At 49.8% G+C, this 26,058-nt stretch overlaps 1 protein-coding gene and 1 long non-coding RNA gene across 2 annotated transcripts in view; both read left to right on the top strand.

Annotated features, from left to right (window-relative positions):
* Positions 1-1,589, top strand: part of LOC132346941 (uncharacterized) — a 49,987-nt gene extending 48,398 nt beyond the window's left edge. Inside the window, exon 3 of the long non-coding RNA XR_009496968.1 lies at positions 1,305-1,589. This is a non-coding gene — a long non-coding RNA (uncharacterized lncRNA). The remainder of the gene's footprint in view (positions 1-1,304) is intronic.
* An 11,428-nt stretch (positions 1,590-13,017) lies between these two features.
* The window catches only part of BMP7 (bone morphogenetic protein 7), an 85,425-nt gene continuing 72,384 nt past the window's right edge, over positions 13,018-26,058 (top strand). The window contains exon 1 of the mRNA NM_001206015.1: positions 13,018-13,916. Within this exon, the coding sequence (NP_001192944.1) occupies positions 13,499-13,916 (418 nt within the window). The 5' untranslated portion in view covers positions 13,018-13,498. The remainder of the gene's footprint in view (positions 13,917-26,058) is intronic.

Raw genomic sequence — 26,058 nt, forward strand, 5'->3', positions numbered from 1 at the left:
TTCTATGATCCAGCGGATGTTGGCAATTTGATCTGTGGTTCCTCTGCCTTTTTTAAATCCAGTTTGAACATCTGGAAGTTCACTGTTCACATACTATTGAAGCCTGGCTTGGAGAATTTTGAGCATTACTTTACTAGCACGTGAAATGAGTGCAATTGTACAGTAGTTTGAGCATTCTTTGGCATTGCCTTTCTTTGGAATTGGAATGAAAACTGACCTTTTCCAGTCCCATGGCCACTGCTGAGTTTTCCAGCATATTGGAATTTGCTGGCATATTTGAGTGCAGCACTTTCATAGCATCATCTTTTAGGTTTGAAATAGCTGATAGTATTTGAGTATTTGAATAGTATGATGTTTAAGATCATATTATTTAAGACACCAGCCAGAGTTTCCCTGCAGCCAAACACATCCCAACTTACATCACCTTCTAGTCCAAACCCTAACCCTTCTTCTTCATTTTTGGCCACACGTGGACATGTGGGATCTTAGTTCCCTGACCAGAGATAGAACCTGAGCCCCCTGTAGTGGAAGCACGGAGTCTTAACCACTGGACCGCCAGGGAAGTCCCTATGCCGTACTTTTTGAAGTCTGGTAAGCATACGGTCCCCTATCGTGACCCCTACCCTGACCCAGGGGCAGTCAGGTGACCATTTCCTGGTCCACAAGGTGACCAAGACCTGGATATCCTCTCCTTGAAGTGGGATGCCACTCCCACCCCAACCCTACCCAGGATTACCAGCCAGCACTGGAGGCATCTGTGGCTGAGACCTCCTGCCATGCAAATGAAGCCTGTCTGTGGTAGGAAATAATGGACGTTTAGACAGATGCTGAAGCAGAAGAGAGAGAGAGAAACAAAGGCACAGAGAAGCAAGCACCATGAGACCCTGGCCCAGCACGTCCTGGATGGAGCTCCCTTTTAGCAGCACCACTTGGATTTGCACTCATAGCACTGGCCCCCGCCAGCCCCCTGACTTGCCGTCACAGATCAGGGAAACCATGCACTCTAATTAAAGACTGAGGAGCCAGCAGTGAAGGACCAGCAGTGAAGAGGCCTGCTGATGCTTTCTGAACTCATCGTTTCTTAAACCTTCCTTACCAGACATTCCTTTTTCTGCAGGATCCATTGGGTCATTTTGATGATCTGAAAGAGAGAGGGGGCATTTCAAGTGATGAGACAGCAGAGGTGTGGAGGAAATATTTGCAACATAAAAATGCATCTAGGCGACACAGGGCTTTAAGGTAGTCTTTTGAAGCCAAAAGTCAAGAATTATCTAAATCCCCCCAAACCTTCCTATCTCTTATAGGGTTCACTTCCTGAGTGAGGAGCTCTGTGTCGACGTGGGACCATTTTTACAAGATGACTTCTCTGAGTCACATTCCGTTGTTTTATCTATAAAAATTCTGCCTCGGAGACAGACCAGCTTTTTAAACACAGGGTGGTTTTATCTGCTTGGCCTGTTTATTGCTTAATGCCAAGAAGGCTTTCTGAAGATGCAGATGCCTTGAACTAACCTCTAAGCAAGAGGGACTCAGTGTGCCTCAATTGATTTTCTATTTTCTCTTTCAAAAATGGAAATGAAAGAACCGAAAGTCTGTAAATTAAATTTTCTGGTTAGAATGATGCCTTTGAACGACTGTAAATCATCCTTTTGTTTCTCAGGTTCCCACCTCCCAGCCCCAGCAAATTCCCACAAGGTATTTGGGAATCAAAGAATATTACCCCCATAAAACCAAAAGCAGGGCCACAGTGCCAGAGATGTGGAGGGACATGGGAGCCCCAGATTATGGTGGGGGTGGGAGTGGCAGCTGGGGACATTGGTAGCTTCTAGCCTTCATTAGAGCCCTGGAGAAAAAATGTCAGATTCAATATCTAAACAGCAGCTGCAGGAAAAGGTCTGGTTCTGGGGTGACTGCAATCTTTGTAACCTCTTTGATGTCCGGGAACATCATGCTTCCTGGTTTTCCAGCTGCAGATAGTGTACTGGGAACACGGGCTGTACAGGCAGCTGGGGATGATTCTGGCTGATGAGGTTGGTAAGCTTCAGACCAGGAGAGATGAATGAGTACCCAGCAACACAGTGTCTGAACTCTGCTTGGGGACAGGGACCCAGGCTGATTCAGGCTGAGTTCTTTCAGCTCTAAGAACTAGGCACTTGCTTAATCCAACCCAAGGAATACGTGGGATCTTAAAGACACTAGTGTCTGGGGATCTGGGCACAGGGAACCATCACACCCCAGGAAAATGTGGAGTTAGAAATGATTTCTGGAGTCAAGCCGCCAGGATGCTCTCGAGACTCACTTTGGGGCTTTTGCACTTGCTGTTTCCTCCACCGGGAGCACTTGGTCACACGCCTGGTTTGTTCTTAGACATCTCCTTTCCAGAGAGGCCTCCCCCTCCTGGTGCTCTGAGCTCTCTCTTGATTCTATTTTCCTCTTTGGAACTTGTCACTCACTCTTATTTCTTGTCTGTCTCCTCCAACTAGAATATAAGAAATTTTGAATGTTTTTCCACTGCTGCTACTGCAGGGCTTGTATAGAGACTGGCCAGTATATAACTGTGAACAAATCATGAATAAATAAAACCCCAGGGCTGCCAGAGACAGTTACTCAGGGTGTGCACTGCAGAAGACTGGAGGTCAGCACTCTCAGACAAGGATGGGGTTGGGGATCCAGGGGAATGCAGCGTATAACCTGTGCCTCTGGACACCGTGGCCTTGAGCTTTGTGATGCCGGCTTGCCCGCAGCCCATCATAGCTATGCTCTCTTCACTTTCTCTCTCCTGGCCTGGACTCACTACCGTTTTCTCATGATAAGCCTCATTTTTCAGGAATTTTCTACTTTGAATACGAAAGAGAGTGAATCTGATAAACCTTGCTCTCGTCTGATAAGTCTTGCTCTAAGCCATGCCATTGATCACTCTGGCCAGCCTGGAATGGTGGCCCTTTGGTGGCCACCTCTAGCATAATCATCTCTGATTGGAAAAGGGGCAGAGTTGCTTGTGGTGGGCACTGAGACCCATGCAGATACTGCACACAACATCCCAGCCGGGAAGAACTGTTATTACATTTGTTTTACAGATAAGAACATCGGCTCAGAGCCTGATATCAGGCTCTCTGATTTCATATTTGATTCCATTGCTTTCTGGGAAAATTGCTTACTCTCTCTGAACCTCAGTTTCCTCATGTGTAAAAAAGGCTGGTTTCGAAATACTGATTTCAAAAGAGCTTTGATGATTAGATGTAGTCATGCAGGTAATGTGCCTGGAAACCCAGACTATTTAGCTTATTGTTGATAAGAATGTATGTCAGTGTTTTCCTTCCATCTGACATGGAAGTGCTTTACATTGTTGTCTACAGTGTTCCTGGGGGCAGGCAGCCTGCACACACTCTGAATACTGGGTAAAAAAAAAGTTAAAAAAAAAGGTTTTTTAATTAAAACATTTTAAAAAATGGGAAAAGTTGACTTTTAGGGTTTGTATTCCCAGGACTCAGTTGTCTGGGGGCATAAGTCCTTGGATGAGAAGGGGAAACCACACTTGAACACTTGAATACACGGCTTTTCTAATCTGCAGCCATCGTGGAGGTTGTTTGGTCAGCCACGATGCTGGACTAAAAGGTGACATTAGGGATGTTGCCTTGGGGACAGGCTGCCAGCTCCTGATTCTGAGTCAGGCAGTGTCCAGACAGAAACCAAGACTTGCGCTCAGGGAATGGATTCATTTACTCAACAAGTATGCGTGAGCATCAACTGTACATGAGACACTCTTGTGGGCTCTAGTGAACAAATAGGCCCCAAGTCTGTGCAGGGTGGGAAACATTAAACATGTAACTGTATGATATTTCAGGGGGTAGTAAGTATTGTAGAGGGCTTCCCAGCTGGCACAATTGTAAAGATTCCACCTGCTAATGCAGGAGATGCAAAAGGTGCAGGTTTAATCCCTGTGTCAGGAAGATCCCCTGGAGAAGGCAATGGCAGCCCACTCCAGTATTCTTGCCTGGGGAACCCCATGGACAGAGGAGCCTGGTGGGCTACAATTCATGGGGTCACAAAGAGTCGGACACGACTGAGTACAAATGTATGCAAGTATTGTAGAGAAAAAAACATGGAGAGGAAGGTAGGAAGACAGGAATGTGGAGACAGTGTGATTTCTGGTAGGGTGGGTGAGGAAGGCTTCAGTGGTTAAATGACATTCGAGCAGAGGATTAAAGGAGGTGAAGGAGGGAGCCATGAGAATATTGGCAGATGAGCCTTCCAGGCAGATGGTGCAACAGGTGCAAAGGTCCTGAGGTACACTTTTTACCACAAGGCAGAACCTAGGACACAACTGATGCTTCTTGCTTTACTCAGAAGAGCCCCTTAGTGTAGAACTGCCAAATATAAAATACGGGATACTCAAACTGAATTTGAATTTCAGATACACAATGACTAAGTTTTAGGATATGTCCCACACCATTTGGGCCATAATATTTTAAAATTAATCATGTATATCTAAAATTCAAATCTAACTGGGTGACCTAAATTTTTATTTGCTAAATCTGGCAGCCTTACTCAGCAGTCAGTCATCGTGTAAGCTATGGAAGTAAAAGTTGTGAGCTGGATTTAATGCAGAGGTGTGGCTGGAGGGAATAAGGGAGTCAGAGTCCGGTTGCCCAGGATTTGAATACTGGCTTTGGCCTTCATTAGCCAACTGGTCTTGATCAAGTTTTTTGATGTCTGTGTCTCCATGTCTTCATCTGTGTCATGGGAGACACAGCACTTGATTTCAGGGTTATTAGAAGATTCAAGATAATCTGTAATAGGCCTTCCCTGGCGGTCCAGTGGTTAAGACCTGGCACTCACTGCAGGGGATACAGGTTCAATCCCACCATTCGGGGAACTAAGATCCCACATGCTGCATGACACAGTCAAAAAAAAAAAAGATAATCTGTAATGTGCTCAACACCAAGCAGCAGTGTCATTAATGTTAACTCTCATTAGTCTTCACATCATGCAAAAGACGAGCTCAGATCTGTTTATCTTTCCAACTTATCTTTTCACATGAGTCAGGGCTAACCTACTTAGAGTGAGGGTATGCCTGCAGGAGAGAGGACACATATGATGCTTGTTGTGTAAAGTTAAAACCCAAAGTAGAGGAAAGAATAATTTTTCTTAAAAAAAAAAAAAAGGTCAGAAACACAGGGAGGAAGGGAAGAGAAGGAAGAAGAAAGAGAGGTAGAGAGAAGCATGGTGCAGAGCTTTGAAGATCTCCTGGGACTCTGGGAGCCAGGAGCCTGAATTGGAATCCAAGCTCTGCCCTGACTCACTGTACAACATCGGGCTCCACAGTTTTCCTCTGGGTTGTAACTGGGTTTAAATCATCAAACATGTTTTTCCATAAACAAAGAAACTTTCAGCATAAATATGTCCCACGTAACACATGGGACATACTTATACTAAAAGCTGATGCTTTCAAGTTGTGATGCTGGAGAGAAGACTCTTGAGAGTCCCTTGGGCTGAAAGGAGATCAAATCAGTCAATCCTAAAGGAAATCAACTCTGAATGTTCATTGGATATTGAAGGATTGATGCTGAAGCTGAAGTTCTAATACTTTGACTGCCTGATTCGAAGAGTTGACTCATTGGAAAATACCCTGATGCTGGGAAAGATTTAGGGCAGGAGGAGAAGGGGGAAACAGAGGATGAGATGGTTGAATGGCATCCCTGACTCAATGGACATGAGTCTGAGCAAACTCCAGGAGATAGTGAAGGACAGGGAAACCTAGAGTGCTGCAGTCCATGGTGTCGCAAAGAGTCGGACACAACAACATACTAAAAATTATTCTTTGTTTATCTGGAATTCAAATGTAACTGGGCATCCTATGTTTTTATTTGCTAAGTGTAACAACCCTACCTGCTTTCTTGCTCTACTGAATCAGAGAAGCTGTGCTTCTATTTTCTGTGTTGGCCATCTGTGGAAAGCTTCTTGACCAAAATTTTCAGCTGCTGAAAAAAGAGAGGTCTGTAAACTTTAGATCACGTGATAGCCATGGCCCCTTTTAGCTCCCTGATGCTGTATCCTGCAGGGTTCACAGCTGTGGGCAACAGAAACCATCTGGGGATAACTGGTGCAGAAAAAGTGTCCATCAGAGGATCTTGGGAGGCTTGCAGAATTCCCAGGAAGGCCGGAGAACCTTGAGGGCTTGGGGGCTCTGCAGCTGGGAACATGGCCCCAAATTGCTCTGCAGAATAATAGCTTCTGGGGTGGATGCCTCTGATTGGCTGAGACTTGATCACATGCCAATGCTCTGGCTGCAAAGCAGGCTGGGACAGTGCATCTCGGGATGTTCAGCTCCTATTTGGGGGTGGGGGGAATGGAGGGCAGGGTCTGCTTCCCAAGATGGGAAATTTCCAAACCTAAGAAAGGGTTCAGATAGAGCTGGAAGGAGGGTGATGCTTAGAAGACCAATATCCTTGCTCCTAAAGAAAGAATTCTGGGTTTTGAAGTTTCTAGGTGATTTTTGACCCAGGGTGAGGGGGAGGGTGAATTTATCAGGAAAGCAGTTGGAGAGGGAGCTGAACTCTGCCTGGGAGTGAGGAAGTGGCAGGTCCTATCTTTTCTGCCTCTTCCTGGAACAGTGGATTAAAGGAATCTGCTTAGAAATGCCCTAGCCATGGTGCTCCTTTGGCTTGGGGTTAGGGGAAGGCTGCTTTAGTCCTCCCAAACAAGCAGAGCCTTTTATAAGGCCAGAGGCAAGCAGCCTTCCGAATTTGACTGGTAGAGGGGGTTTTCTTTGGTCTCACAATTCAAAAACAAATGCAAGTCTTTGCCAACAGATGCTCATCCAGAGTGGTCACATGCAAACCTGAATTCCCAGCTTATCTTTAAAATTAGAACTACCTGGTATAATTGGAATCAAATTCCCAGAAGGTATTAGCCATGGTTCACTCTGGTTCCCACCCCTCCCCTGTTGTATCTGGGTCTGGGGTTCCTTACTAGCTGTCATCATGTCTATGTTCATGGTCCCCTTTAGTGGAATTAAGGGGAAAGCTAGTTGTAACTTCAGACATTCGGGGTCCTTGAACCAGCAGCATCGCACCCCTCTGGGTACTGGGTCAAAGTGCAGAATCTCAGGCCCCAGTGAGACCAGCTGTGTGGGAATCTGCATTTTGACAGCTCCCCAGGGATGTGTGCACAGTGGCAATGGAGAAGTGTCACTTTAGAATCAAGCAGAGGAGAAAAGATCTCCTCCCAGACCATTAAACCACTAGAAGGTGAGGAGCCTGGGCTGTGTAGATGGATGTGGTTTTGAGTGAGCTGAGTGACTTTGGGCAAGGCACTCTCAGAGTCCCGGTCTCCTTCCTGTAGTCTGAGAAGTAGAATATAACCCCTCTGTGTCAGAGGGTGACATGGGCTAAGGCAGTGCAGGGCTTAGCAGGTGCCCAGTGGAATAGAAAGCTCTGGACTAGTCGGAGCTCTTAGTCATGTCTGGGAGGGAGAAAGGGCTCCCTCTAAAGCTGAACTGAGACTAGTTAGTTCTCAAAACCCATTCAGATCGCCTCCCAATCAAGGAAGAAATCACAGTCAAGCTAGTGATAAAACCACATCTTGCCATTAGTTGTTTGGGAGACGCTGGAAATCTCACCTTGGGCATCAGCTTTTTCTGGAGGGGTATGTGTGTGTGTATCTTTCTGATGTTCATGTTTTCCATTTGGAGCGGTGGCTACTGCCACATGTATTTAACACTGATAGAAACTGTTTAGTATCTTACTTCTCTGTTTAAAAAATTGCGCAGAGAAAAGTCCCAGCGTGAGCAGGCATGTGTCTCCATCTCCAGCGCAATGAGAGCCGTGCATGGAAAGCAACATTGAATTACAGGTGTGCTAAAATCATTTCCTCTCTAACGTAGATCTCTTTGCACACAAGGATTTTAAAGCCCATGTATGAGGAGGCTTTGGCCCCCTATTCCCTACTGGGCTCTGAGGCCCAGGTTACCAGGCCTTGGCCAGGTGGGTGGACAGAGGGGGCGGCCCCAGGTTCCATTGGCTGTTCTGGGGCCCCAGGGAGCCCCCAGGCCTGCTGTGCTTCCTCCAGGGCAGATGGTAGCAGAGTCCTGCCCTTGAGGATGAGGTCCCGACCTCCCACTGAATGTGTGTGTCAGCGGGATTCTTTTCTTCTTTTTATTGCTTTAGAGACATATGCTGACTTGGTCAAAATCACTTCTGCAAGATGTGACTGATGATGTATGAAATGAAAACTCCTTACCCAGAGCCGGGCGGCCGGTGAGCGAGTGTGTGGACACTCAGCCGGGGCTGGCCAGACACAATAACACCCCTCAGATTTCCAGGCCATCTTTCATCCCATGTGGAGCAGACCGGGGAGATCAGGTTACAGGCCCAGGAGCCCCGAGCTGGGTGCCCCGGCTTGGGGGAACCTCAACTGGGGGTGGGTGGCTGGGGGCTGTCTGCTGGGGAAATGAGATAGGCCCCAGGGAAGTTCCTGGGCCCTGGATGGCATGGGGGAAGCGGCTGGAGGACAATGAGAGGATTGGAATGCACGAATTACCCTTTCATCTCTGCTCCACTCTCCCCTTCTGCCCTGTTCTCTCGGCTCGTCCTCTCGGCTTGTTCTCACCCCTGCTCTGGATCCGCTCCTAGTCAGGATACATTTGCTTTCAGTGCTTCGCCAAAAAGCAGACCCTCCTGAAAAGTTGTGTTGTTATTTTTAAGCTTAGGAGGCTTTCCTGTTAACATAGTTTCCTTTTCATCCAGATGGTAACTAACATCTATCAAATGCTTTCTCTGTGCCCCAGCCACCTTGTGAAGTCAGCTACATGAATTGAATTAACTTCTGAATCCTCCCAGTAACCCTAGAAGACAGGCGGTCTTAGTTCTCCCCCCTTATATAGATGTGGGGACTAAGGCACAGAGATGGCAAATCCCTGGTATGGGGCTGCAAGTGGCAGGGTGGAGGTGTGAAACCAGACTGCCAGCTCCCCTACCCAAGACTTTCTCCAAACAATCCTGAAGCCTTTGCTGGTTGCCTCGGCTTTCAAACTGGCATCTCATGTACTCCTAGTCAGATATTCTTGTTTGCGTGGCGTGCATTCGTTCATTCATTGAGCAATCCAGCAGGCATTCACTGGGGGCCTGGTGCAGTCTTAAGGACTCCTTTAAGGGAGGAAGCAGGAAAGATAAAGAGCCACCTCCCACTACTCCCAGCATGGATCACTGGAAATAGATGGCTAAATAGGAGGTGGGGGGAATTCAGAGGAAATCTGGTCTTTTCTGGGTCTCAGGTATGAAAAGCATATTGTCTCTGTTTTGGATGAGAAGAGATGGCATCCAGAGCAAGGGCGGGGTGAGGGCTCTGTGAGATGTCACAGCCTGGTGCCTGCACACTCAGCCCTGGGTCCACCGTTACCCTTTAGGTAATGGTGATGCCTACTGCTGTTCATTCAACAGATACTTACTGAGCGCTTGCCGTGTGCCAGGCTCAGTGGGATTGTCGTTGTTGTTGTTCAGAAGCTAAGTCGTATGTGACTCTGTGACCCCATGGACTGCTGCACACCAGGATTCCCTGTCCTTCACTAACTCCTGGAGTTTGCTCAGATTGATGTCCATTGAATGGGTGACGCTATCTAACCATCTCTGCCTCCCTCTTCTCCTCCTGCCTTCAGTCTTTCCCAGCATCAGGGTTGTTTCCAATAAGTCGGCCCTTCGCATCAGGTGGCCAAAGAATCAGAGCTTTGGCTTCAGCATCAGTCCTTCCAATGAATATTCAGGACTGATCTCCTTTAGGATTGACTTGTTTGATCTCCTTGCAGTCCAAAAGACTCTCAAGAGTCTTCTCCAGCACCACAGTTCAAAAGCACCAATTCTTCGGTGCTCAGCCTTTTTTATGGTCAAACTCTCACATCCGTACATGACTACTGGAAAAACCATAGCTTTGACTAGATGGACTTTTGTTGACCCAGTGATGTCTCTGCTTTTTAATATGCTGTCTAGGTTTGTCATAGCTTTCAAGGGGCAAGCGTCTTTTAATTTAATGGTTGCAGTCACCGTCTGCAGAGATTTTGGAGTCCAAGAAAGCAAAATCTGTCACTGCTTCCACTTTTCCCCCATCTATTTGCCTTGCTTCAGGGCCTCAGGGCCTTTCCTTGGGGGACAGGGTAGATGCTGCCCAATCAGTTGTTTTCAGATTTAGACTCTTGGCACCAATACCTGGGGTCCCCACCCCTAGCCTCACTTGCTTGTTAGAATCCCTCACCCCAAAAAGATTTGTCAGCAGATTTAAAGCAGAGAGAGCTGCTGCAAAGGACTAGTATTTCAGCTTTTAGAAGAAAACAACCTCCTTTATCTCAGCTGGTATTGGAGGTGGCACAGCCGCTGCAGTGTCTTTGTCCCTGGAAGGCCAGCTCCAGGTTAAGCAGGGGGGACAGGCAGCCCTGGGGAGACAGAGACTGCTGGCCGCTCCTCTCTCTGCAGGGTCTGTGCTGTGCTTCCTGCTCCTCCCGGGGAAAGCCCTCTCTTTCTCATCTTTCCAGGACTCAGGTCAAAGGCATCTCCCCTGGGAGATCCCCTTCCCACCTGCCTCCACCTCTCCCTACTTGTTCACTCCTGCCACTTATCACAGGCCACTGTGAGCTGGGCCGCACATGCTCCAAGTGGACACTGGACCAGCCAGTGTTGCTCCAACTGTATTGGCTGGTCCCTGTGTTGTTTCTCACCCTCCACTGTGCCCATCTAGGACACTCCCCCAGACCCTCCCACATGCCCTGTGGGAGCATGCTGTGTCCTGCCTGAGAGAATCCATGGCCGAGCACTGCTTCCTCTCCCACCCCCAAACCACATGTAAGGTTCCTGCTTTGTCTCCCCTGGCCTGGAAGGTGGTGGAGGCCACCGTGTGAGCTCGCTGTCTCCTGTCCCCACCAGCCCAGCACTGTGCTGGCACTGGGATGGGCCTCATAACTCACAGGGCCCGGCACGAAATGAATCAGGGCCCCTTTGTTCATGTATCATGAAGAGCTGCAATATGGCAACGGGAGAGCTTTAAGCCAAGTGTGAGACCCTTCCTACCAGGTCACATGCCCATGAAGCCCACCCTGCCTGACTCCCAGGAAGTACTCAACAAACATTTGTTGAAAAAACAAGTTGATGGACAAAAGCAGGTGGAGGGGGTTTTCATAGCACCTTACTGACAGGACAGAAGCACAGCCCTGGGCCAGGGGGCCCAGGACCTATTCCATCTCGCAGCCTGGGGCCTGCGTAACAAGGCCAGGATGCCCCTTGAATGGCTAGGACCTGCAGCCTTGTGTTTCTCTTCTCCTTACCTGGACTCTGCCTTGCCTACCTCCACCCATGTGGCCCCTCACACTGCCATCTTGTCCAAAAGCCCCCAAAGGGGGCTGCATGGCAGAACCACCTCTCCTTCAGAAAACTCAGAAGATCAGGTTCCTTTTGATCAGCCCTGGAGCTTTCTGCCTCTCTGAAGTGAGGCTTAGCCAGACCCCTCCCCTCAAAGGAAACCATTGTCCCCAAACTTAGCCCTTTGCTTTTCATCCCAGACTCCCTGTGGTCACCCTTCACCTAGCCCACCATCTGGGAACCACTGATTTGTGGGTTTGCCCTGGTCACTCAGATGGTAAAGAATCTAACTGCAATGCGGGAGACCCAGGTTCGATCCCTGGGTTGGGAAGATCCCCTGGAGAAGGGAATGGCTACCCACTCCAGTATTCTTGCCTGGAGAATCCCATGGACAGAGAAGCCTGGTGGGCTACAGTCCACGGGGTCACAAAGATTCCGACACAACTCAGAGACTGACACACTCTTTGGGGCAGGAAAGGAAGGAGGTGAGATTGAACTTGACCCATGGTGCTGCCATTCTGGGTCAAGTGTGATTTTGCTCCTGGTTTTACAGGTGAAGAAACTGAGGCTCCAAAGAGCAGTAGTTCACTCAAGGTCCCACCACAGTTCTGACTTGTGTGGGGTGCCAGTATGCCATGCTCAGTGTGAGCTGGGCCCCAAGTGGGCAACTCAGTGTCATCTGTGGAATGAATGAATGAGGGGAGAGAAGAAAGAAGGCCAGGAGCGTGTGACAAGGTCTATGGCTCAGAGGTGAACTGCATGCAAGGCCAGCGGGCCAGGCTATCTAGTCTCAGAGGTGGGGAGGAATTCTCTAGCCCACAAAATTTCAGTCACTCAACAATCATGACTGTGTAGCAACAGTGGCTTCCAGGCCCTGGATTCAAGGGCATCTGAGAGAGCACGGGCCTGGGCCCCCAGGAAGCTCCCTGGCTAGAGGGGAGACAGGACAATAAAAACAGGACAAATAACTCGAACAGTCATTCCAGACAGGGGAGGGAGGAGGAGTTAAAGAAAACAGGTGTGTGGGGATGAGGAGGGGAAGGAACCTTATCTGCGCTGGTCTGGGAGGAAGTGGCACCTGAGTGGCACCTGGAGATGGAGGGCTGGCCAGATGGCTGGGGTGGGGACAGAGACAAGTAAGGAAGAGAGTTCAGGCAGAAAGACTGGCAAGTACAAAGGCAAACTGGCAACAAGTTCAGGGAGGGATGTGCGTGTCTGGAGTAAATGGAAGGGGCAAGTAGGGTGAAGGGCTCGAGTGCCACCTCCTCCAGGAAGCCTTCCGTATCCCCGAGCTTCCTCCGATCTCCTCCAGCTTGTTCCACCGCAGCGCGAATCCCACGGGTCCCGCTCAGGCCTCCTACCCTGTCCGGACAGCGAGTCCGGAGAAGGCAGGGCCGGCTCGTATTCCCCTCTCCGCATCCCCGCGGCGCCCAGTCGGGCGCTGGGCACCCAGCGCGCACTCAGTAAATATTTGTAGAGCGCACTAGAAGGAATGAATGAACCCATTGGGCGCCGCTGGGGGGAGGGCGGGGCCGAGGGCAGGTGGGAGGCCGCGGGCGCGGGAGGGGCCCTTGGAAGCCCGTCCTCCTCCCCCTCCTCCTCCTCCTCCTCCCAGGCCCCAGCGCGTACCACTCTAAGGCTCCTGAGGCGGCCTCTCGTGCGATCAAGGGCGCGCGGGGCTGGGTGAGCGACCTGAGGCCCCTGCTCTGAGCGCCGGAGTTAGGAAGAGGGTGGGTCCCTGCCGCTCGAGAGCAAGAGCGCGAGAGGAGCCAGAGGAAGGAGCGCCCGCTCGCCAGCCGCCTCGCCGCCTCCCCGGCACTCGCTCTCCCGGCTCCTGGGTTTGCTGGCTGCTCCTCCCACCCGCGCCCGCCTCCTCGCTCGCTCTCTCGCTCGCTCGAGCCGGCTTTCCAGCCCCGCGGTGCGCCCGGGCGAGTGCGGGGCGAGGGGCCCCGGGGCCAGCGCCGAGCCGGGGGCGGGGGTCCAGGCAGAGCGCAGCGGGTCGGGGAGGGGCCATGTCCGGCGCGGGCGCAGCGGGACCCATCTGCAGCAAGTGACCGAGCGGCGTGGACGGCCGCCTGCCCCCCTCTGCCACCTGGGGCGGCGCGGGGCCCCGGTGCCGGGTGCCCGGAGCCCGGGTCGCGCGTAGAGCCGGCGCGATGCACATGCGCTCGCTGCGCGCCGCGGCGCCGCACAGCTTCGTGGCGCTCTGGGCGCCGCTGTTCCTGCTGCGCTCCGCCCTGGCCGACTTCAGCCTGGACAACGAGGTGCACTCGAGCTTCATCCACCGGCGCCTCCGCAGTCAGGAGCGCCGAGAGATGCAGCGCGAGATCCTCTCCATCTTGGGCTTGCCCCATCGCCCGCGCCCCCACCTCCAGGGCAAGCACAACTCGGCGCCCATGTTCATGCTGGACCTGTACAATGCCATGGCGGTGGAGGAGGGCGGCGGGCCCGACGGCCAGGGCTTTTCCTACCCCTACAAGGCCGTCTTCAGTACCCAAGGCCCCCCTCTGGCCAGCCTGCAAGATAGCCACTTCCTCACCGACGCCGACATGGTCATGAGCTTCGTCAATCTCGGTGAGTGGAGGCGGGAGGGGGGGCGGTGCGCCTCTGGGTCAGGAGTCGCTTTGGGACAGGGAGGGGGCCGCTTCTTAACATCCAGCCCGCCCATCTCTCCACTCTTGGTCGTTAGCAAAACTGCAGCGCTTGGCCAAGGGTCTCCCACCCCCTGCCTTAGTGGACCCCTAGCCGCGCGCCCCGCAGGTAGGGCGAGCCGGGCTCAACTGGCCTGTGGGAGTTTGGGGGGAGTGAGGACCGGTCTGAAGCCCTCTCCGGGTTAAATCGGTGGCCGCACCTCTGGGGCAGGAGGCGCCGGGCGGGCCGCGGCTCAGTTCAAAGCGCGGGGCTCGGTCATGTGAGCTGTGCCCGGCCGGCTCGGCCCGCGCTACCTGGATTTAAAGGGCCCTGCTCCGCGAAGCTGCCTTCCCGCCCTTTCTGAGCCCCTCTCTGCTCTGCCCGTCCCTGGCATCTCGGGCGTTGCCTCCCATCCCGGCCCTGGCTAGCCCTACCTGTCTCCTCCCGGTGCGCCCGCCATAGCGTGCAGCGCGCCCCGGGCGCCGCGGGGGCCCCGTTCCTGACCGCTGGGCGCCCCCCTCGCTCTCAGCTCTCCTGGCTGGAGCTGGGGAAGAAACATGGCCATTGCGAGCTTTCTATTTTAAATATTTAATGATAGGTCCCGGACCAGCAGAATCCGTTTTCAGCGTTTATCACGTGTGGCGCGCAAACCATGGCTTTCGGCTAATGGGTGGCAAGGGATCTCCCAGCAGACGCCACCGGGGTAGGCTAGGGGACCCGGGTTCTGACCAGAGCCCCGACGACCCCGGGGACCCCGAGGCTGGCGCTGCGGCGGGGGCGCGGTGCTCCCCTTCCATCTGTGCACGCACACTCACCAGGCTTGCTCAAACTAACCCCCGACTGTGCGCTGTAGGGCTGATGATCAAATATTTGGTTTCTGAGATAACACGCCCCGATAGCGCTGTTTCCTGAGCCGCTTTCATTCTACATGTGTAACTTGCTGCGAAAATACGTACGAAGTCAAGACAGCAAACTCACGCCCACCGGCGCTGTGTCAACAGGGAAATAATTGTCCTAAAGCCCCTCGCGGGGCACCCGGGGCGTGGATGGAGGGCGGCGGGAAGCGCGGATCAACCTTAGCGCTTCTTGCACCAGATAAGGTCCCTGGAGTTCCCCGGACGCCATTGTCTGTCCTTAATAATAGCCCCAAATCAAATAGTGAAACGAGTTTCAACGAGAGCAAGGGGTGGGAGGTTTAGATGCCAAAATGACTTCAAGAAAGTTTAAATTATACTAGGCAGCTTGTTAGAATGAGGCAACCCCATATGTCCTGATTTAGAACAATCTCCAAGATGTATGAGGTGGAAAAAAGAAAGGTGCAGATCAGTGAGGTTACATACATGTGGTATGTCATCCTTTCCCACTGGGAAAGACACCATGGACTGGAAATAGATTTCACTGGGGTTTGGGGTGGGGGGGCGGGTGCGGCAGGGCAGAACTGGGTTGGGGCCTTAGGGATTGGGAGTTAAGGCCAGATTTTTTCATTGTCTGCACTTCTGTCTGTGTGACTTTTCCCCCCCTCAACGTGTATTTGTGACCTATACCAGAAACTAAAGAAAAATCCCAAATATGTACATATAAATACATCAGTTAAAGCAGAGTTCTGCAGCCATCCTGAAGCCAGGGCTTAACCAGGGCCCTTTCTCAGGCTGGGGATTTGTGGTATCTTTTCTGTTCTGTTGGGTACCAGCGACTCTCAGTGAAGGCAGCAGGTCCCGGTGGTGGCCTTCAGAGCCTGGCTGAGGTCATTCGAAAGGTATTTGTAAGCCCTGGCTTCTGTGGAGGGCTCTGCAAACCCAGAGCTTTGGAAAGGACCCTACGATTTACGGACCAGCAGCCTGGCCAGACCCGGGCTCCCGGCATGCCAAAAAAGGACCAGGTTGCCAACTGGGCACCTCTGGGAAACTTGGGGCAGGGTTGTTTGCTCCCCCATGGCAGTGGGGAGCAAGCTGGAACTTGTTTGGGAAGGCCACAGCTGGGTGGTTTTCCTTCTCTGGCTGTACACACACCTTTCAACCCGTTAGCCACATTTCTTTCATCTTGAAAGGACAAAGACCGGCTTGTCTGAGCCTCTTAATCAGTCGGGCTGGCTTTGGGCTTTGTGGGACAGTCCTGACTTTCTCAGGTCTTGCTTTCTGGAACATCACTCCAAATTAGATGGCAGAGTGGCTTTTAACAGAGTGCCCTGACCTTGTTTTCTTTCTTTCTCGGCCCCTAAAACTCGAGGTAATTAGTTGGGTGAAGACCTGGACCGCATTTGGGCAAGACGCTTCCTGTAGATGTTTCTATGGTTGCCCTTTAATTTCTGCTCCGCAGCGTATGGGAACTAACCTCCGATCTCTTCTGTTCTGTAGGGGTTCCGAGATTTTGCTCAGGAGGGGCTGGGGGTAGCAGTGGGGTTGGAGGGAGGCATGTAGGAGACTTGCTTGGAGGCTGAGAGAAAACACACGGTTTTTCCTTGGATTGCAGTTCATATTGACTTGTAACATACAAAGTTTTCTAAAGGAGTGTGTTTAGTCTCACACTTTACCTAAAAGTGAGAAAATGTCATTTATTCATATGCAGCTACCTCTTGTTATCATGCAGGGGACCCAAGGGGTCCGTTGGGGATTGTCGACAGAGACCTTGAAGGCAGACTGACCTCCACCACCCGATCCTTGCCCCAAAGCCCCCTCCTCCTTCCACCACCCTCTTCTCCATCACTACATACCCCTGCTGTCCTGAAGTGCTTGGGGGACTTCAGCCTGAATTCTGAAGGCTTTTGCAGACCTGGTACATTTCTTCTTCCCTCTGTCTGCAGCCAGACTGGTTTTTGTTCCTGCAAGTCATTCTCCTCAGAATTCAAGCTTTTTGCCAGGCTGGAGTGGGATCTAAACTAGAGAGGGAACTAGAGGAGGATTTATGACAAAACCAGGTGCTGAGAATGAGGACCTCAGACCGCACCTTGTGACAAAGACCAGCCTGTACAATAAAGCCCATGTAACGCTAGCTAAACTGCCAGGCGGAGACTCGCATCTTCCCAGCCTGGGCCTCTTAAGTTCAATGGCGAGATTTGTAAACTGGTTTGGATTAACAAGCCCCCAACTCCTCTGTGTAGACTTAATTTTGGAATTCAAAACAGGCTACCCGCTCTTAAATTGTCCCCAGGCAATGTGAGTTCTGCAAACCGAATCTGGCTATAGCTGCCCCCCACCCTCTTTCTTTGGAGAAATTCAGCAGCTCTTTCTGGAATCTTCTAAAGAAACCCGTGGCACTGGGGGTGTGTGGTACATGTCTGTGTCTGGTCCAGGTTATGAAGGAACAAAATTTGTTTCATCTTTGAAGTTAAGGTTAAAAAAAAAAAAAGGAAGTTGGAAACCTGTCCTTGTTGGGCTCAGGGTCTAGAAGTGGCTTTTGTTAATGTAGCCGAGGCACAGGGAGGAGGCACAGGGAGAAGGCCGTTCCGTTTTACTTTTATTTTATACCATCTGGTGATCCTTTTTGTTGACAAGTGTTTGGCATTAAGATCTCTCCTTTTGCCCCTTCAGAACAGGCCCTACCACTGTAGAGTATTAGAAAAAGATTCAGTTACAGTTTAAAAATTTCCTTCAGGGAGTGCTTGCCGAGGGAGCACGGGCTGCAGGCACTCGCAGCTGTAACCTGGCTTGTGTTAAAATTTGGAAAGGGCTGTCCCGCATTCCAGCGCTCAAGCGCCGGCCTTCACTGGTGAGCAGCCAGAGGTTAATATAGATGTCACCCAGCCTTCCCTCCTTCTCTCTTTCTTTCTCTCTTTTCTGCAGAGCGCCTTCGCTATAGGAGCGCACCAACAGCTGTGTTTTCAGTAACCCTTTCAACATCAGTTCTTTTAAACCTCATTTTCCTGCTTATATAAATCAAAGATCTTCTCCCCCACCCTCCTCCCAAGGATATATGTGACCCAGATTTGAACTTTTTGGATCGTCTTTGTAGTTCCCCTCTGGAATCAGAGCAGGTTAAGGCCAAGCCCTGGATGCCAGCTCGCATGGCTGTTTGTGGGTTTGATTCCAGAGTGGTTGATTCCAGAGTTGTCACTCGGTTGCAGGGTGGCCCTTGAAGGGGGTGAGAGAGGAGACCTGGAGAAGCAGAGAGGGGTTCTCTGCGTGCACAGAGAGAGGAAACAGCTTCTGAGATGCAGCTCCTGTGAGCTCTGGGTCGGGGCCTTCCATCGCGTCGCTGCCTGTCAAGCCTCTGCCGAGATAAACACAGCTGGCCCGCGATCCCTTGACCACCGGCGTGCCTGCGATGTGAGCGAATATCACATGTCTGCTGAACTTGGAGAGAGTGATGACTTCATTCCAGGGAGAGCCTCATCTAAATTGATTGATCACCCGTATCGCTTTAATATCATCCCCCCCCCATTGGGTAAGGTCATATTTGGCCCATTGCGAGAATCAGAGTGTCCTAACACTCTCCCCGTCTCCACCCTTCCCCAGCCTGCCCGCCCATTTAACCAGCTGCACATTTTGAATGGAGAGCCCTCTGGACCAGGCGGCTGACCCCGTTCATTTTTTGGTGACTACCTCTTCATACCTTGCTGGGGGCTGTCGGCATGGCTGGTTTGTGGCGGGGGATGCTGGAGTGCTTTGCTTTAATTCGCTCTGGCAGTGTCACCGGGGTTAGGGCACAGGCAGGGATGTGTGGGACCTGTCATGTTATTGTCAGAAGGAATGCGAGGATTAGCCTTTAAAACGTGGCGGTGGGAGAACACTGCAGCTGTGTACACTTATTATAGAAGATTTAAGTCCCACTGGTAAAATCAATATCTTGAATTGCTTGACCCTCTGCTTTTAATTAGTTTCAATCAAATGCGCCGGTGTCATTTTGCCTCCTCTCGCCTTCCTGGGGTGAGGAAATACCAATATTTACATAGAAACTGTTAATTTGTGGTGCAAAGGAGAATGCATTTAGCTTTGCACACCCAAATTGCTCCGACAATGTGAAGGATACCAGATCGGCATGGCGGTGAGCGGCGATGTCACCTGAGTGAGGCACCGCCACATTAGGGATGTTTGCTGCCTGGCTCCAGGATGTGCTCACAGGTGCCTGGACCCACAAGCGCAGTGTGTGAAGGTGCAAGTCTTTCAAGAAACTAGCCGAGGCTGACTCTGCAAGCCAGACCTGCCGCGATTCATCCCCGCCCCCGTCATCTAAAATCTTTTCTCTGCCTTCCTGGTTGTTTTGAGTCTGTTCTCCCAGCCTGCTGGGTCCTTTGTACCGGGCGGCTCAAGGCACAGTACTTTATTTATTCCAGAGCTTCAGAGGCTTTTCTTTCCAATTCCTGAAACAGTTTATAGAGGAAGGGGGGTGCTTTCGCTGCAAATGATCCCATGTACAACCACAGCTATTATGTGAACCATTCAGTATTAGTTGTGTGTTCAGCTGCAGTTGAGTTCTGGGTTTTGCAGCAAATGGCATTTGACAAATATTATTTGACAAAAAATGTGACTCGATATTTCTTAATGTGGAACAGATACTTCCCAGTTAACCTTCTGTGGGGAAAAGTTGCCCAAACCTGACGTGAAATGCAATGTGGATGAATACCAGGGCTGCCTCTGTGTTTTACCCCCCCCCCAAAGTGGAGTGTTTATGATTTGGGGGGATATTAGCAGTGCATGAAGCTTGACACTTACTTATGTGAAACTCAGAGTAGCATGTGCGATGCTGTCCTTTCAACATTTGTGTCGGGAGGCATTGCTGGGAGCCGAGAAAAGCCTTAGCTGATCCGAGTGGAGTGGATTGAATTAATGACAACTCTGAGAGCACCAGTTTTAGGGTAATTGCTTTATTGTTTTGGAGCCAGGGTGCTTATAATATGGTTCCTGTACAAACATGTTTAACGTGTGTTAATGCATTTGCAAACCAGAGCCTCTCAGCACAACCCTGCTTTTCATTAATTGATGTCGGTAGCATGGTACAGTATTTCAAAGAGCTGGCCAAGTATAAACTGTGTTTCCAATTTCCTTCCTTTCCTGTGTTTGGAATGCCAATGTTAATTTGTTCCCATGCAGGAGCAGGGGCTGCCAACTGCGGCTTTCTATAAAGGGCTTCACGGTGAAGGCTTCCAGCCCTCACTGATGCTTGGGGCTGCCTGGCCAAGTTTCCTGACACTTTGCAGCTAATTCTGGGTGATATATGGAGTGGGGGGTTGGGGGGCTTCACTGCCGTGTAGCGGAAGTTCCTGGTGACAGCAGAGGGTGTGACTTGGCGGGAGAGAACGGCTCGGCATCCACACTGATTCTCTTTAGACACGGCTTAAACCCCTGTGTCTGTTTCCACTATGGTTGCATTTTAGCTGTGTGACCTTGAGCAAGTTACTTAATGTCTCTGCGTTTGTTTCTTCATTTTAGAAAGCTGGATAGGCATCTCCTCCTCCACAGACCCTCATAAAGACAAAATCAAATCTCGTGTGGGTAGAGTCTGGTACACAGTAGGTGCACAATAAATGGTGAACCTTGTTTCTGTTTTGGTGGCCAGATCACCATTCACGTTGGTATAATAGTCCATATTTCAGTTTTTAAGTACTTGATCTTAAAATACCAAGATTAAACCACCCATGTTGTTTTAGGGATATGAAGAAAATGGCCCTAAAGATGTACATCTTTGTGTACACCCATATACCCCTCACACATTCATTTTCTTCTTTAGAGATCAGTGAAATTTGAGCACACCAAACTTATCTGAGGATAGGTGGAGTCTAATGCTGGGGCTTCCCAGGTGGCTCAGTGGTAAAGAATCCACCTGCCAATGCAGGAGACCCTGGTTTGATCCCTGGGTTGGAAAGATCCCTGGGAGAAGGAAATGGCAACTCACTCCAGTATTCTTGCCTGTGAAATCCCATGGACAGAGGAACCTGGCGGGCTACAGTCCATGAGGTTACAAAGAGCCGGACACGACTGAGTGACTGAGCACACACGCAGAGCCTAATGCTGACTTGCTCTCGATTTTAGCATCGATGGCTATTTAAAAATTTTCTTCCTCGGGCACCTGAAACTTGAATGAGGGCTGCACAGGAACTGTCTGTACTGTCCTCGCGACGTTCCTGTAAATCGAAAATTATTCCAAAATAAAAACTTTTTTATTTCAAAAACTCACATTACTGACATATTTCTTCCCATCCCTTCCTGGAAAGCGGTCAAAGTACAAATTGTCTTTTCCTTAGAGGGAGTGACAAGCCCAGAGCATTCATTAACAGACCGGTACAACTTCCCCACTTTTTATGGGAGCAGGTGCAAGGCTGCCCCCCACCCCCGCCCCGCTGCATTCCCCCAGCTAGGGTTGGGATAACAAATCCCTGAGTGGATTCAGTGTGTTTGGAAGCCTCTGGAGATCAGTGGACGGCAAGGGTCTCCAGGGCCTGAGATGCAGGGTGGGTTTTCTCACCCAAGTTTTCCCATAAATTCTCTTCAGCTCCTTTTACACCACTTGAAAACTCTTGACTTAGCGAGTATTAAGGTTCCCCACATCTTTGAGGTCACGTGTTATTCTTTCACTTCTTTACTTCCCCAGAGTAGCTTTCAAGTTTCAATCTTCTGTTGTCTGGCTTAATTAAATTTGGCTGTGAATAAAAACTTGCAGTGTTTCCAAAATTGCAGACTTGCACGTTTTTAAACATTGAAGTTAGGCCTGTACCATCTTGTAATGCCAGCCTCTCTCCTGCTTTCACGTAGTTTGGAGGAAAAAAAGAACCCAAGCACTTAGCATGGCCATCCACCTAGAATGGTCCCTGCGCTCGTCTGCCCAGTGGTTTAACCACGCACTCAAAGGCAGGCAGGTTATTCTGTAGTTTCGATGACTTGTGTTCTGGCCTTCAATAAAGGAGTCTCCTCTTGGCTGCTTTCTCAGGCATTCTTCTAGCCTACTCTTGCCCTGCCCTGCAGAATTCTTACGGCACAGAAAGCGTTCAGACATTGGCAGTTTGTGTGCATGAAAGACGTAGAGCTGTTCTAAGGCAGTGTCTTCTGAGTGTGTGTGTGTTTTTTCATATTTATTTATTTGGCTGTGCTGGGTCTTAGTGCAGCATGTGGGATCTAATTCTCTGACCAGGGATCAAATCCAGGCCTCCTGCATTGTGAGTGCAGAGTCTTACCCACTGGACCACCAGGGAAGTCCCCCTGAGTGTTTTTTAATACTGAATCCCTACTAATAAATCTTTGAGTACTCACCCAAAGAAGAAATAGATCATATAATTACTCCTGTTTTAGGTTTGTACTTTATAAAACAAAGACTAAAAGAGAAATCTAAGTAGGAGGCACTAAAGATAAAAAAATACAAAATTCTGATGTTCACTAATACACATTTTAACTAATGCATCATTAGTAATTAGTGCAAAGATTGCAAGTTTAATTCATTAGCCAGACAAATGTAATTTTTGCTACCATTAAAATTTTCAACATGATGGAGTTTGGTCTTTCAAAACTTGCAGTTCAGCAGTTTGGAGGCAGCGAGCTAAAGGTCTGGTCCTAAATTTTGATTATTTTGATCCTTGGTCTAGTCAGCATCAAGAGTTCACAAAGAACCCCACAAATCTTGGTAGTTTGAAATCACAGGGCCTTGTTATTCTCTTGTTATGGGTGCGTTGTGGGTTGGCAGGGTGCTCTGCACTTCGGCCAGGAGGGAGGGTGCTCAGGACTCCAGGTTGATAGAGCTGCCACCCTCTTGAATGCCACCCTCTTGAATGTCACCAGTTACAGTACCAAAGGGAAAGACAGCATGGCTTGTCCATGGGCTTTTCCTCATTCCAGCTGGAAGCAACATGGGTGCTTCTGCCCACTTTTCATTGGTCAGAGCCTGTCACATGGCCAGACCTGACCCAAAGTGGCAGGAGATGACAGTCTCACCCCAAGCTTGGAAAGAGACAACTGGGAAATGGCACTCATGATGAGCACACTGTTGTAAGCGAAGGTGCTCTCACCAGATGAAATTATGGGAACGGAGCAGGTGAACTGTTGGCCGCCTTACTGTAATAAAGTCTGTATTTTTCAATCTCATCCACTTAGTTATGCAGAGATATTTTGAATCCCCATCTTCCCTGACGTTCATCAGTTCTTGAAACTTAGTTGAGAGTATGCTGTTTCCTGCCCTGTGTCCCACTGCATCCCTCTTGCCTACCCTAAATCCTTGCACCCCATTTTGGAGAACAGTGTTTCTGGAAGTGTCCCAATCACTGAAGTATTCACGTGGTTGGACAAGAATAACCGCTTCTCTCCCTTCCCTTGTAAAATGACTCGCCTCTTTAGGACCTGTCTTTCAGCAAAAGCACGCTTCAGCTGCCCTTGGGTTCACTAGCCAGAGAATCAAGGAGCCTGACGCTCATCTTGGCTCAAGAGGTTCTTGCCCTCCTGGCTGGTGTTTGTCCCAGCTATGCAGGTGACTGCCTTATCATGAGGTCCAGCTTTTCCTTCAGAGGCACCTCCTTGTCCAGGCAGGGTCTCCAGGCAGGGTCTTGCAAAGCTGAATCTAGAAACTAAATGTCAGAGACTCCTTCATTATCTAAATGCATCGCTGAAATAAATCATAGTGATAACGTGGGAGGGTTGAGATCTTTCTGTAGCACTAATGGATTTATAACAGCCTCCCTTATCTGGTTCCACTCTCTCTGGTTCTGCATAACAAGTCGTATCATTCCCATTTTAAGGAGGAAGAGGCTAAAGGGCCCCGAATTTACAGAGCTAGGAAGTGGTGAGGTTGGCCTTTGAATCCAGCTCTTGCTGAATGTAAACCTATTCACGCTTTCCTCCGGGGGCCCAGTGGAGGTGTGTGAAGGGTGGAGATGGAGCACAAGGGCAGTGGTGATGAGACCACCAGAACAGCCTCTCAGCCCTTGACCTTGCCTTTGTGGCTCTGTGCTCTGAAGAGGAAGATAAAGATAAGCAACTCACACCTTCCCCTTCACTCTCCACCCTGCTGTGGAAACTCCCCTCTGTTCTGTCTCTGTGCATTAAGAATTATTGACAGGGTCCAGGGCCCTGAGTGCCTATGTACTGGGGTTCCTATGTACACCCCACACCCCACTGATGGGAAAATTCCAGAGGCAGCTAGGGACTGATATTTTAATAGCAATACCTCAAGACACTGTATGGAAAGGAGGAGTAGTTTTTACCACATGTATGGAAATAAATATTGCATACTGATTGTAATAACATCAAATCACCATCAGTCTAAATATCCATGAGTGGGGGACTGGAGAAATAAATTTGTGATAAATTTATTTATACGTGTGTAATGAAACAGAAGGGAAATGCAAGAACTTCTTTTTTTATGTATCAACTTAGACTCAAAACAGAGTGTCAAGAGAAAGAAGACCAGTTGTATAGGAGGATGTTTAGGGTGTAAGCATTCCTCATGGTGTCACAATAGACACACACAAGATCACCAGATAATACCGTCTATCGTTGGGCGAACACATATTATGGAAACATGGCCACAGAACTCACACCAGCTGCCTTTAGGGAGGCAGGAAAGGGATGGGATTGGGGAGAAATTTCAAATAAACTTCAACTATTCTGGTTGTTTCCATTATTTTAATAATAAGACTGGACTCCCCCTGCCAAAAAAAAAGAAAAGTAATATTGGACTTCCCTGGTGTCCAGTGGTTAAGAATCCACCTGCCAATGCAGGGGACATGGGTTCGATCCCAGGTCTGGGAAGATTCTATATGCTGCAGGGCAACTAAGCCCATGCTCCACAACTACTGAGCCAGCACTCCAGGGCCCGCGTGCCATAACTACTGAGCCCACAAGCCACAACCATGCCTTCACACTGTAGAGTCTGTGCTCTGCAGCAGGAGAAGCTGCCACCATGAGAAGCCCATACACCTCAGCTAGAGAGTAACCCCTGCTCCCCACAACTAGAGAAAGACTGTGCCCAGCCACAAAGACCCAATATGGCCAAAAATAAGTAAATGAATAATTTTTAGAAGCAAATTTTTTTTAATGTGTTTTAATAATAAGAAACCATTGGGAAGTGCAGTGTGGTATTCTGGGTTGGATCTTGGAACAGAACAAGGACAATAATGGAAAAACTGATGCAATCTGAAAAAAATTGGGAATCTAGTTAATAGTAATCCGTCCATGTTAAATTCTTAGGTTTGACAAGTGTCCCACAGTTATGGAAGATGTGAATCTTGAGGGAAGCTGATTGAGTATACACGAGAACTTTATACTGTCTTTGCAAGTTTTCTATAAATCTAAAGTTTTTCTAAAACAAGAACTTTACGGGGGGCGGGGGGGGGGGGAGGAAGCAACCGTGATATTGACTCCTGCTAATTCTTAGTTGTTTGAAGGCAGGAGGAGAAGGGGGCAACAGAGGATGAGATGGTTGGATGGCATCACAGACTCAGTGACATGAATTTGAGCAAACTCCGGGAGAAAGTGGAGTTTCGGGGAAGGACAGGGAAGCCTGGTGTGCTGCAGTCCATGGGGTTGCAAAGAGTTGGAGACAGCTTAGCGACTGAACAGCAAGTTTTTAGTTGTGGGTACCTAGATATTAGTTACGTTTTCCTCTGCATTCGGGGCTTCCTTGGTGGTTCAGACGGTAAAGAATCTGCCTGCAATACAGGAGACATGGGTTCGATCCATGGATCAGGAAAATCCCCTGGAGAAGGGGATACTGACAACCCACTCCAGTATTCTTGCCTGGATAATTCCATGGACAGAGGAGCTTGGCGGGCTACAGTCCATGGTTTCGCAGAGTCAGGCACAACTTAGTGACTAAACCACCACCACCCTCTGCATTCTTCTCTGTGATTACATTTCTCCAAGCCCCAGTGAACCAGAAAGCTCTCCCACTGGATACAGAAAAGTCCTCGCTGGCAGCTCAGCCCTGAGGTGGCTCTTGGCGGTGTGGACCTGGGGAGCTGTCTTAGAGTGTGCTCAGGATATCACGCCCAGAAGACCAACAACTCATCAATCCACAGAGCCATTAACTCAACGGGGCCTCAGCCAGCAAATGAAAGCCCCACGTGGCAGTGTCCTGAGACCTCTAAAACTCTCTCTGCCTCCCTTCAAGAGATGCCCTGTGTAAAGCAGTCCTCTGTTTATAAGCAAGAAAGGGAGCGGGTGGGTGGGTC

The sequence above is a fragment of the Bos taurus genome, chromosome 13, assembly GCF_002263795.3.
Source record: "Bos taurus isolate L1 Dominette 01449 registration number 42190680 breed Hereford chromosome 13, ARS-UCD2.0, whole genome shotgun sequence".
In the NCBI taxonomy this organism is placed as follows: domain Eukaryota; kingdom Metazoa; phylum Chordata; class Mammalia; order Artiodactyla; family Bovidae; genus Bos; species Bos taurus.